General features: G+C 45.0%; 1 protein-coding gene across 1 annotated transcript in view; it reads right to left on the bottom strand.

Moving 5' to 3' along the window:
- The window catches only part of DSCAM (DS cell adhesion molecule), a 754,840-nt gene that overhangs the window by 305,728 nt on the left and 436,901 nt on the right, over positions 1–12,211 (bottom strand). Inside the window, exon 5 of the mRNA XM_042902977.1 lies at positions 3,659–3,805. Coding sequence (XP_042758911.1) covers positions 3,659–3,805 — 147 coding nt within the window. The remainder of the gene's footprint in view (positions 1–3,658; positions 3,806–12,211) is intronic.

The raw sequence follows: 12,211 nt of genomic DNA, 5'->3' as shown, positions 1-12,211 counted from the left end.
CACGGAGCCCGATGAGGAGCCGGAACTCACAAACCACAAGATCATGACCTGACCTGAAATGAAGAGTCAAGACGCTTAACCGACGGAGCCACCTGGGCGCCCCTATTTTACATTGTCTTTATTATTTTGTATTATAGTACAGCCCTGTAATCATTTTTATATGAATATTTTTGGGTTGTGGAATGAATCATCTGAGACTCCAATACTTCTTAGGGGGAAATTCGCTTTCAGATACAAGTGCTTTGGATTACAACCACGTTTCCAGAACAAATTATGCTTGCAAACCAAGGTTTTACTGCATATATATGTACGTGCGCGTATTCGTAATGAACTCAAAAGATTTTAAAATGTTTAATGGTCGCCAATCACGTGCCATCGGTTATTTCTGAAATTCAACTCATCACACTTTGGGCCAACGAGAACGCCTTCAGAAGATGTCCCCTGTCTCGTTTTGACAATCTTAATGTTTCAGGTTCATCTTATCCATTTCCTGTCCCAGACACTGCAATCCACCATTCTTCTAAGGAGCCATGGTCCCTTTTTGGGGGATCTTTAAAGGACACTAGGGTCTAGAGAGTACCCCATTATAGTATTTTAGAGGATGGACTTCCTCCAGGCCTTCCCCTGAGGCTCCTCTCTTTGTCGCTTTTAGTAATGCTGAGTCACTCTGACTCCATTTTACTGCTAAACCCAGCAGTTTCCATCAGGGTGACTTCCTGTTCTTCTGAAAGGAGTATTTGCTGAATGAACACCTATGAGGTCTTCAAGGAGCTGGGCTACCACTGAGTGATGCGATCACCACATGGTCCTTCCACACTCGTCTTCAACTCAGAACTCGGGTAGGTCTATCTGAGTGCCATGAATACTCCTACACCCATTGCCCCAGGGGCCCACCCAAGGGCTGGCCCTCTGCTTTGGAGAGAAGTATTTGCTGACTATTTTGCCGATCTGCGACTGTGAAGTCCTCGCGGGTCTTCCCCCCCCCCCCCCCCCCCCCCGCCTCCTGCCACTTCTGTGACACTGCTTTGTTCCTGTGCCCCTACTACTGTCCGCACTTCATCCACACCCACTCATGTCCACGTTCCACTGGGTGCCGCCGAAGGTCTCGTCCACGTGCTTTTTCCTCTGTCATCATAGTCTGTCTGTTTTAGTTTCAGGGTGAGTTTGAGATCATTAAAAACCTTGCTACCCACATGACCCAAACCCCATGTGTGCATTTTTAAATGCATTTAAATCTAAAGTAAAATTGATTTTTCTTTTTCCTTCAGAGCTAATATTTCTTTTTTAAAGAAATATTTATTGGAGCCCCCCGAGTGGCTCAGGTGGTAAAGTGTCCGGCTCTCAGTTTTGGCTCAGATCATGATCTCACGGTTTGTGGGTTTGAGCCCTGCATTGGGCTCTGTGCTGACACTGCAGAATCTCCTTGGAAGTCTCTCTCTCTCCATTTCTCTCTGACCTTCCCCTGCTTACATTCTCTCTCTCCCCAGAATAAATAAACATCTTTTAAAAGTTTATTTATTTTGGGGAGAGAGAGAAAGAGAGAGAAAAAGAGAGAGAGAGAATATACCAAGCAGGCTCCATACCGTCAGTGCAGAGCCTGATGCAGGGCTCAATCCCACGACTGTGAGATTATGACCTGAGCTGAAATTGAGAGTCGGATGCTTAACCGACTGAGCCACCCAGGCTCCCCCAGGGCTTAGATTTCTAGAATAGTCATCCTCACTCAGCGTTCATGGTCTCATTTTCTAGCATTAACAATTTCCCCCCTCAACTGTGTTATTAATGTTTCTGTGACAAAAGTCCTAACAGTTATGTTCTACACACAGTAGACTCTCTCAAGTGCCTTTCCATGACACTTGACTCAGTTGACCCCACAGCTACACCTCTAACCCCAAATTCTCAGTGTCTTAGTGTGGGACATTCCCCCACAGATTGTGCCCAAAAGCGCCTCACTTCCCGTCACAAATGCTCGCTGGACAGCCTCATGGACCCCCTCATTTCCATGGTGACCAAATGCTCATGGGCCCTGCTGTCAATGTTTAAAGCATCAGCAGAATGTTCTATGAAATGAAACAAAACAACAACAATAACAAACTTGGGATTCAGAAAAGTAAATCTGCCTCCTGATCCCTGAGAGTCGAATTTGAAAATAAGTACTTAATAATTTAGAGTAGAGGTAAACACTTCCACCTTTCAGGATTCTCTCTCTCTCTCTCTCTCTTCCTTTTGCTGGTTTTCTCTTTTTTTCAGATTTTTTTTCAGTCTTCTCTTCCAAGAAAGATGGGCTCCCAGATTCTCATCACTTAAGTCACTTTTTTTGGATGGAGAAACGTGTATTGCTTCTCTTGCTAAAACTCAATTTAATCTTGTACCCAGATCCACCCCTCCATCCTTCTCCTTTCTTGTCCCAATACTGTTACCATGTTCTCCTCACTGCACACAAGACCTTTCCTAGGATATTGTGAGCCAGTAAAACACCATGCTGTCATTAAAGCCACCGTGGACTACGATCACAGATGCCATTCGCTTTCTCATTCGCTTTTTTCCAGGTTTTCTTTCTTTTTAACACAGTGTAATTTTAGTGTACTGATCGTCTTGCCCTTACAGAGACAAAAACACAGCACTATGAAACAAGGGATAAAATACATCTCTTTTCCATGTCAACAGGTAAAGAAAAAATGTCTCCCTGTGCAGAGGGGAGATGGCTGAATTCTGACTTGTGTTTGCACAGCCCCTGAGAGCGCGCGTGGTCTCTGGCTATCGTAAGGATGTGAACGTGCAACAGGAACCAAGATAGAGAAGAAGCGCAGTAAGGGGGTGTTCGGGCAAGATGTTTTTCACTACCCCCACGGTCAACAGCTTTCCATCACTTCTCCCTCAAACAAGTATCACTACAAATAGGTTAAAGAGGGTCACTTCGGGGAACGGTTTTACCTTCTCAAGCCGCAAGGGCAAATGTCACATACTCCACGCTACATTTCTAGGACCAAGAGGGACATCTCCCATTCCACACCGCTCCGTGAAGAGCTGGCATATCGCCGTGTGAGCGGATCGCTTACTTGTGGGACAGGTGGGCCAGCGACGAGCCAGTTGTGACGATGATGCAAGCAGCTGATATTTTCTCCAAGTATAAATCCCATAAAGGAAGGCACAAAGCTGGCGTATTTACAAGAGTGGAATCAACTGCACTCGGGTTTCCTCCATTGGACAATAATCCTGGCAGGAGGCGGGAGGGAGCGTCTAGCCCTTTAACTTGAGATGGGGGCAGTGTCCCCAATATTGTTAGACGGAATATGGGGAACAAGAGGTGTGTCCCTGGGTCCCCGCTCTTCTCCCTCGGAGCTCTGTGTCATAGGCAGCCTCAAGGTGCTGCTGGACGGAACACACACACCCAGGGCAAGGAGGCGCTCCCTTCAAAACAGAAGCCATGTTGGCTCAAAGGAGTGTGGAATTTGGGAAAACTCGAGATGACTTCACTCAGAATACCTATATTTGTAGCGTTCAGCATTGGCAAACCTTTGGTTGCTAAACTGTTTTGGAAGAAAAAACAAAGGAAGCCTTTGTTTGAGTCTTGAGTCCTACAAGTTCGGTTGACTTAGCTCAGAGCACTAACAAAGGTGTCACGGAAACAGGAAACACGGGCTGGATGGGTGTTTACCTGATACAAACAGTCTAGCGCTGTTACTCTGCCTGGTCTCCCCGGTGTATCTATGCCGCGTGATACAGCGGTAGTTATACAACCCATCTTCATTCTGTACATCTTTAATATACAAGGCTCCCGTGGATGTGATGAGAAATCTAGATCCTGAAATAGAAGAGAATGATTACGCAATTAAAATAGAACAAAAGCAACCCAACCACATAAACAAAGACGTGGAATTTTTTCAACCCCCCCCCCCCCAACTGAAAGAACCTGAAACAAAGGCTAATGATAGGAGTGTGTCGGTTACCTTAAGGGTCCAAGCTATTTTAACTTTTCAATTACCCTAAATTAGGCGTTTTTAGTAAGTATGCTATACATTAAATATATGCTTAGAAAATCAAATCTCATGAATTAAGTTTTTAGGTCAAATGTTTATCTTTTTTTTTAAATAATTTTTTAATGTGTATTTATTTTTGAGAGAGACAGAGTTCAAGTGGTGGGGGCGGGCGGCGGGGTGGGGAGCAGAGAGAGAGGGAGACACAGAATCCAAAGCAGGCTCCAGGCTCCAAGCTGTCAGGATAGAGCCTGATGTGGGGCTCGAACCCACAAACTGTGAGATCATGACCCGAGCCTAAGTCGGACGCTTAACCGACTGAGCCCCCCAACCCCCCCCCCCCCGGGCATCCCACACATGTTTATATTTTGAGCAACAGACCCGGCATATAATTGCTGTGGAGCTAATTTAGCAGATTTTCCTTGCTGACCACGTTTCTCTTAGAATGTGACACATCAAAGGAGTATTAACTTTCTCTAGTAAATTTCTACCTCCTATATGTATGAACTGTCTCTGGTTGAAGTGTTTCAATTAAACACACAAATGTTAAATTATAAATCAATAAATATATAAATTATAAATGTTAGATTATAGGGGCGCCTGGGTGGCTCAGTCGGTTAAGAGTCCGACTCTTAGTTTCGGCTCAGGTCATGATCTCAGGGCATGTGAGTTGCAGCCCCACATCGGGCTCCGTGCTGACAGTGCAGAGCCTGCTTGGGATTCTCTCTCTCTCTCTCTCTCTCTCTCTCTCTCTCTCTCTCCTGCTCTCTCTGCCCCTCCCCCACTCACTCTCTCTGTCTCTCTCAAAAATAAGTAAATAAAACTTAAAAAAATAATAAATGTTAGATTATAAATCAATAATACATAAAATATAAAGTTTGTGGAGACTTCCCAGGAAGGACCGTCTTAACCTGCTCATAATAACAGCCAACACCTGATGCTCGATTCTAAGACTAAGATCAATTCCTCCTGTAATCAGTGTCTTGGAAAACTCTGGGGTTACTTAACTGCTACCCCAACAATGATCAATCCCTACTTTTCATTGGGGGGGGGTGTACTCTCTACATCCCTAGACGTTTGTCTGTACAGCTCTACCTGTACCGAACCATCTACATTAAGAGATCAAATGTCAGTGCTGCTTTAAGAAGGATAGAGATAATTTTCCCTTTGAAAATGTAAGTACCTGGAGACAGTTTTACTGTTCAATTATAATCTGATGATAAGCCAAATAAGGGCAAAGCAGTAAACCCCAGAGTGAGCTGTGGCACCCCCATGGTGAATGACTGAGGATACCACCCCTGCCACCGTTACACCCTCCTATGGAATAGTCCACCACTGGATGCAAGGCTACTTGGGGGACAATGTGATCTTGTTTCTTTGGGAAAAGACGAAAAATGCCAAAAAATCACCTTCTTTTATTGTTTGTTGTCCTATGTTCATTTGAAACTTCCTTTGGTTTACTTTAATCAGAATTGACCAGGAGTCTTGACCTCAATAGTTGTAAGTCTCCAATATTTAAGTTCTGAACATAATGCCCACTAATTTCTTATAAGGACTACACTTTATCCATCGATCAGTTGTTCACATAAAATAAAAATGGCTTATGATTTCTTACGCAAGAAAGAGCAATTCAAAAGGGTGTGGGTAAGAAAAAAAAATCATGAAAGAAATACCAATCTAGAATAAGCTTTTTACAAGGACACAAATTGGGGCCACCCGGGTGGCTCAGTCGGTTGGGCGTCCGACTTCGGCTCAGGTCCTGATCTCACAGCCCATGAGTTCGGGCTCTGTGCTGACAGCTCAGAGCCTGGAGCCTGTTTCCGATTCTGTGTCTCCCTCTCTCTCTGCCCCTCCCCCACTCACACTCTGCCTCTCTCTGTCTCTCAAAACATAAATAAACATTAAAACAATAAAAATAAAAATAAATGAAAGGACACAAATTAACCGAAAAAACAGTATAGAAATCTTTAAGTAAAAAATTCACTTTTTAAACAACTTTATTTAGTTACATATTTTAAAATACACCACCAATACGCTATGTATTAGAATAGCTAGAAAATCAAATGCTCTGTTTTCTAGATATTTTTGCCTTATCCTCCCCTCTCCCCAGGGAAAGCAACTAAAAATACATTTTACCACTTTTCCTATGTCATCGCACACCAGCATTCCTTGCCAAGAGACATTGCATATAGCCGAAACGTTTTTCTTGCAATAGATTTTGCATACTTACATAATGTTTTAATATCGAGCCTCTTTTAAGTACTGAGCCGTGGACAGAAAAGAGGAACCAAAAGCTAACGTACATAAATCCCGTCGCCTTTCTGACACAGGGTATTTTCATTAGAATTGGCAGGCCATCAGCGGTGGTAAAATGTAAGTGGGAGCACTCTGGGTAGCACAGCTCAGGAGTGCTGGAAAATGCGGAAGGGCCGCACAGCAGTGTGCGTTCATTACTCTGCTGACTCCTGAGAGGGCTCCATTCTCCAGGCACATTTAATTTAATCACTCACTCGCTCCTGTAATATCTCACTTTTTTTTTTTTTAACTCACTTAGCATGCTAAAGAAGACGGTTCAGACGTGCTGTTTCAGAAGAACTTGAACCTTGTTTGTTTTGAACCTTCCTGAGACGTTCGCAAGAAGAGGGAATTGACTTAATTACCGTACGTCATTTCAACCATCTCCGTCTCGCCCCTCATTTCTCATTGAAACCCGTTTCAAAAGCCATCGACATTTTAAAACAAAATAAAGACAAAAAACAGGAGCCTCTGACTAAGAGAGAGGCCCTGAAGACCCAGGGTCCTGGGGAACAGTCAGAACTCCCAAGATGCATGGCATTTTCAGGGGCAGCACACAGAGTCTCTGGAGCCCCAGATGTCTTGTCTCCATGGTGATAAGAAATCGTAACTGCTCCCTAACTTGCCAAGGCACACCGCTTCCTGCCTTACGTCATCAGAGCCTTCTGGGTCATACAGAATAAATGGTTCATTCACATCCCTAAATGGGATTGAAGAATGTGCTTCTATTAAAATATTCCAACAGCAAGATACAAAATGCCAATGTCATAAACTACACACACACACACAAACTCTCTCTCTGTCTCATCCATGCACACACACACACACACACACACACACACACACTTTTACTACTCACATCTGTCCTGTAGCATACAACTGTGCAAAGCCAAAATTTTATAGGTAGTTTTCTCTCCCTTGGAAAGCTATTAGCGCTCTAGATTAAAACATTTCTAAAATACAGCGCATACTTTTTGTCACGTCAAACGCATCGCGAATCAGTCGATCAACTGAACAATAGTGAATGAGTTTTGGATTCCAGGTCGCCACTGTGGACATCAATTATGGAGGGGCGCTGCTGAGTTATTAGAGGGAGGTCTCAGTAGCTCTCTTGACTTCTCAACATGCACTAACCGGTTCCCAGATGTTTAAGCCCCTCGTTCTAACGGTTTATCTGCTCCTTCCTTTGCAACCGGGCAAACTGAGAATCATTACTTCTCTCTGCCGTCAATATCCTCGTCAATACGTTCACAAAGTGATGCATTCAGTACGCTGAAAGGTAGAAACCAGACATAGCCCAGCTGTTACAACTTGGCAGAAACTAAGAGTTAATGGGTCACGAGTAAGTGCTGGTGCGGTTCTCCAACGTTATTGACATGAGCTTGTACGTCAGCACCGTGAACATAAACCCACAGTTTGGTACCAGTTGCGTGAGCTCAGCACAGCACCTGGCAGGATATTTCTATCCAGAGACAAGACTAGCAAGGAAAATGGGATGTCTGCACAACTGGGAGTGTCGTAGGAACACTCAGGGTGTAAGTCCACGGCCACACTCCTCCCACTACTGCTGTGCTGAATGGCGGAGTAGGCTCAGACAGCACCGGCTCCTGAGGTTCAGACACAATGCCTTCTTGAGCTTTCTATGTGAAAGCATCAGAGGCAGAAATTAAAACAGCAACAGTTCTAGAAACCCATTGGTCCAACTATGGGTAGCTGAAGATCTGAGCTGCAGAAAGCAGGCATACGTGACCTCCAGAAGAAAATGTATACAAGCTGATTCTAGGAAGACCGGAGCCGAATGGTCCACCGTTCTTCGTGCCAGCACTCTCCTGGGCTTTGGGAGTCCCAAACGGAGGGAGACACGGCCCCTGTCTTCAGGGCGCTTACGATCGAAAGAGATTTCAGTCTTAGGGTTGGACACATGGCAACAAGGTGAGAAAACAGGATGGGAGAGAGAAGTGTAATCGGGAAACCCGTCTCACGTTCATGAAGGTAACTACCAATAATACCCAGGGAGGAAACGTGTATTATTACCAGACCTATGTATTGTTACATATCCTTGCGGATTACTCGGACATAAATAATTAACCTTATATGTCCAAGCATCCTTTACCAACCTGCGTGTTCAATCTACTCAGCCATTTTTTTTTTCTCATTCTTATAAAGAATCAAGTTAAAAGATCTTTTCCTTGGTACCAGGTAAAACAAGCTGACCCCCTGGAAAGACTTCTCATCGTGGAGGAGAAAAAAAAAAAAAGCTGGAGTCCCGAATCCAGTGGATCTGAATTCCAGACCTGTCCAAGTCACTTTCCAGCTGTGTGACCTCAGACAAGACACTCAGCCTCTTTAAACTTTGTCTATTAAAGACAGATGGTGAATAGTATCCTCTCTGTTCCAGTGTTGAAGTTTAGATTAACGCAAGGACGTCATCCAGCAGAGAGCCATGTATTACGTAGGGGATCTATAAAAGCAAGCGTAACGTTTGCTATTCTGTTCTGATAGGTCAGTCGTCAGTCGACAAGATATGCACATAGCTGCCCAGGGCCATCGGCGTGCCTGAGCCAGACAGGGAAGAGCCCACATGGACATGAACATAATATTTAATTGTTCATTTATTTGCTAACTTATGTGAAGCAGCCTCATGTATCAGGAAAACATCAAAGTGGAAGCAACATGGCTGAGTTTTATGTCACAGTTCTGCCACTTGGAGCTGTGTCACCACAGGCAAAACGTTTCCCAACCCCCTGTGAGACAGGTTGTATGTACCACAGGGTACGACCCAGGTGCAGAGAAACAGGACAAGGCTCTCAGAGTCGCTTCCTATGTCCCAGTGAGGGGCTGTAGGGAGAGGGAGGGCAATAGAGACACTGTGCTCAGAAATCCTTCTTGCAGTGGACTGGGACGTTCATGGAAGCTTGAGGTCTTCCTCCATAATCATTAGAATGTAATTTGAATAGGAATGTTTGCCGGTATATTTGTCAGTATCCGAACATAAGATGCATATTCTGAAGTTTTCCAAATTAACCATTCCTCACCTCTCGTATCTCATCTAATACAAGGCCCTTCCGTTCTGACTTCTAAAATAAATTCCGGAATGGTCCGCTTCCCTGTCTCTGCTAAACACCCCAGTCTGGGGCTCCCCACCTTCTCTGTTTCCATTCCTGCTCCTTTCAGCCTGCTCCCCACTCAGCATCCATGGTCATGCAGCGCAGTAGATTGGGTAGATGGTTTCGTGTTGACCAGGTCCCAGTAGGCCGAATTGTTCACGGTGGCCTACAATGCTTCAGGCTTTGATCATATTTCCAAAAGCCATTCGCCCCCTCTCTCCCTCTGCCACCATGCACCAGCCACCCTGTTCTCTTAGTCGCTCCACCTGAAGGGCCCTGAGCCTGTATCTCTACCTGGCTGGCCCCTTCTTATCTTTCTGGCCTCAGTTTCTAAATCAACTTCCCAGCAATGCCAGCCCGCATTAACTTACCCCTCATCACTCACGCTCATGGGACTTGATTTTATCACATCGTGAGGCTGCCTTTTGTGAATTTCAGGTTGGCTTAGCTTTTCTCTCCTCCAACCAGAGTAGCAGAAACTTGATTTGTCTTGCTCAGTTTTTCATCTCCATTACACCAAGCTGCGCCTAGCTATGCTAGCTGAAAACATTTGTTCGAGAGATGGGTGATCAAACAGTCTATCACCACGTGTATACAGAATGTCTCTTCTTAAGCCTGGGCAACAAGAAAGCAAGCTGAAATACCTCCTTCTAGGTTTCAACGTGAAACTTCCTCATGTATAATACATAAAAACCAGTATTTCCCCCCTCCAGGAGAAACCATAATATATTCTTATATGAAAATGAGCATATTTTCGGATTTTGATATTAATTCCTCCTGCATTATGCTTTCTGGCTCTTTCCTATGCAGTCAGGCCGTTAAATCTTCAGTAGGGATGACACTATTTTCAGGGAGATTTTTTAAAGCGTATCTGATTTTTCACTTAGTCAGAAATATATCTTAGGGTTTTTTCCCTCTTTTTTTCCTTTTGCTATTGCAATCTGAACTGAGTTAATAGTAATTAAAAGAACAGATGGTCCCTCTAATAAGATGCCAAGTGGCAGAGTAAAACACAATGAAACTTTTCTCAGCTGTGCCTGCCACCTCCAATTGACAGCCAACTGTGTAATGAAACAGCTTCGTCCTGAGCCGTTTTCCTAACAGCCTCCAAGAAAGAAACGCAAGATTGAAATCTAAGTTCTAAGTATATGGCACTAGAAACGAGATGAGCCTCTAAATGAGGATCTCACATCTTTTAGTTTGAAACTTGAATTAGCATTAACTAAAACAGAAGTGGAAACAGAAAAAAAAAAAATATATATATATATATAATCTATGGTAACCTTCAGGTTATCACTTTCTCTTAATCCAGATGTAGACTGAAACATAATCTAACTCTTCACTTGGGTCTGAGGTATGTCTGTTCTGTGACGTGACGGGTGGGGGCCAAGCTGTAATCAGAGGCAGGCGGGAAGGAGCAGCAGTTATTTCTTGAGCAGCTGGGTGGCCTGATAAAAAGGATTCTTCAAAGAAAACTATGTTGAAAGCCACATATAAGGGAAAGGAGGAGGCCCTTAAGGTAAGACTTCTACCCCGGTGTTATGGGTCGACGTGTGTCCCCTCCAAAATTCAGAACTTAAGTCCTAACCCCCAAGACCTCAGAACGTGACCTTATTTGGAAATAGGTTCGTTACAGGTGTAATTAGTTAAGATGGGGTCATACTGAGGGGCGCCTGGGGGGCTCAGTTGGTTAAGTGTCCGACTCTTGATTTCGGCTCCGGTCATGATCTCACGGTTCATAAGTTTGAGTCCCATATCAGGCTCCATACTGACAGCACGGAGGCTGCTTGGGATTCTCTCTCTCCCTCGCCCGGCCCCTCCCCTGCTCATGCACTCTCTCTGTCTGTCTCTCTCTCCCAAAATAAATAAATAAAACTTAAAAAATAATTTTTAAAAGAGGTCAGGCTGAAGTAGGGTGCACCCCTAATCCAATGTCACAGTTGTCATGAAAAAGTGGAAATTTAGACACAGAGACATCTGGGTATGCATACGAATCCTAATCAGAGCCAACAGCTATTACAAGCCTAGGAAGAACCACCACTGCTCTGAACATCCTGCATTTTGACCCACTTTGTTCTCACAACGACCTCATGAGGCAGGTATTATTCCCACTTTGCAGATGAGAAAAGTGAGGAACAGAGATTAAGTGGCTTGCCTGTGTTCACACAGCTTTTGGCATCCCACCAGCGTGATGCCCTGGTGTCCTGGCCGGGAGCTCACACGCTCAGGCGCCGTGCTCCCTGGCACTGGGTCACGGCCCCTGTGAGTCAGCAGGGCACAGCACCAGGGCCCATGGAACAGAAGTGACAAGCCCAGAATCATTTATTTTTTTTTTAATTTTTTTTTAACATTTATTTATTTTTGAGACAGAGAGAGACAGAGCATGAATGGGGGAGGGGCAGAGAGAGAGGGAGACACAGAATCCAAAACAGGCTCCAGGCTCTGAGCCATCAGCCCAGAGCCTGACGCGGGGCTCGAACTCGCGGACTGCGAGATCGTGACCTGAGCTGAAGTTGGACGCTTAACCGACTGAGCCACCCAGGCGCCCCAAGCCCAGAATCATTTAAGCTAAAGAATCGACAGGCCTTGACTGGGGAGAAGAATGCTCCAAGCCCTCCATCTGTGGTCCCGATGGGTGGGTGGGGGGTGGTGGCACCAGCAGGCAGAGAAGCTGGGCAGGGGTGTCTACTTTTAGGGAGGAGGTGCTGGGTCACTTTGCTTGTGTGATGCAAGTCAAGCTGGGGACAGAGCTGCGGGGGTCAAGCTCTGCGTGTCAAGAAGCCCTTTTTGGGGACTGGTGTCCAGGACCCCCTGTGTGGGAGCGAAGGAAAA

The sequence above is a fragment of the Panthera leo genome, chromosome C2, assembly GCF_018350215.1.
Source record: "Panthera leo isolate Ple1 chromosome C2, P.leo_Ple1_pat1.1, whole genome shotgun sequence".
Taxonomy (NCBI): Eukaryota; Metazoa; Chordata; class Mammalia; order Carnivora; family Felidae; genus Panthera; species Panthera leo.
Note: the sequence above shows the minus strand (reverse complement) of the source record. Positions and strands in the feature narration are given on the sequence as shown.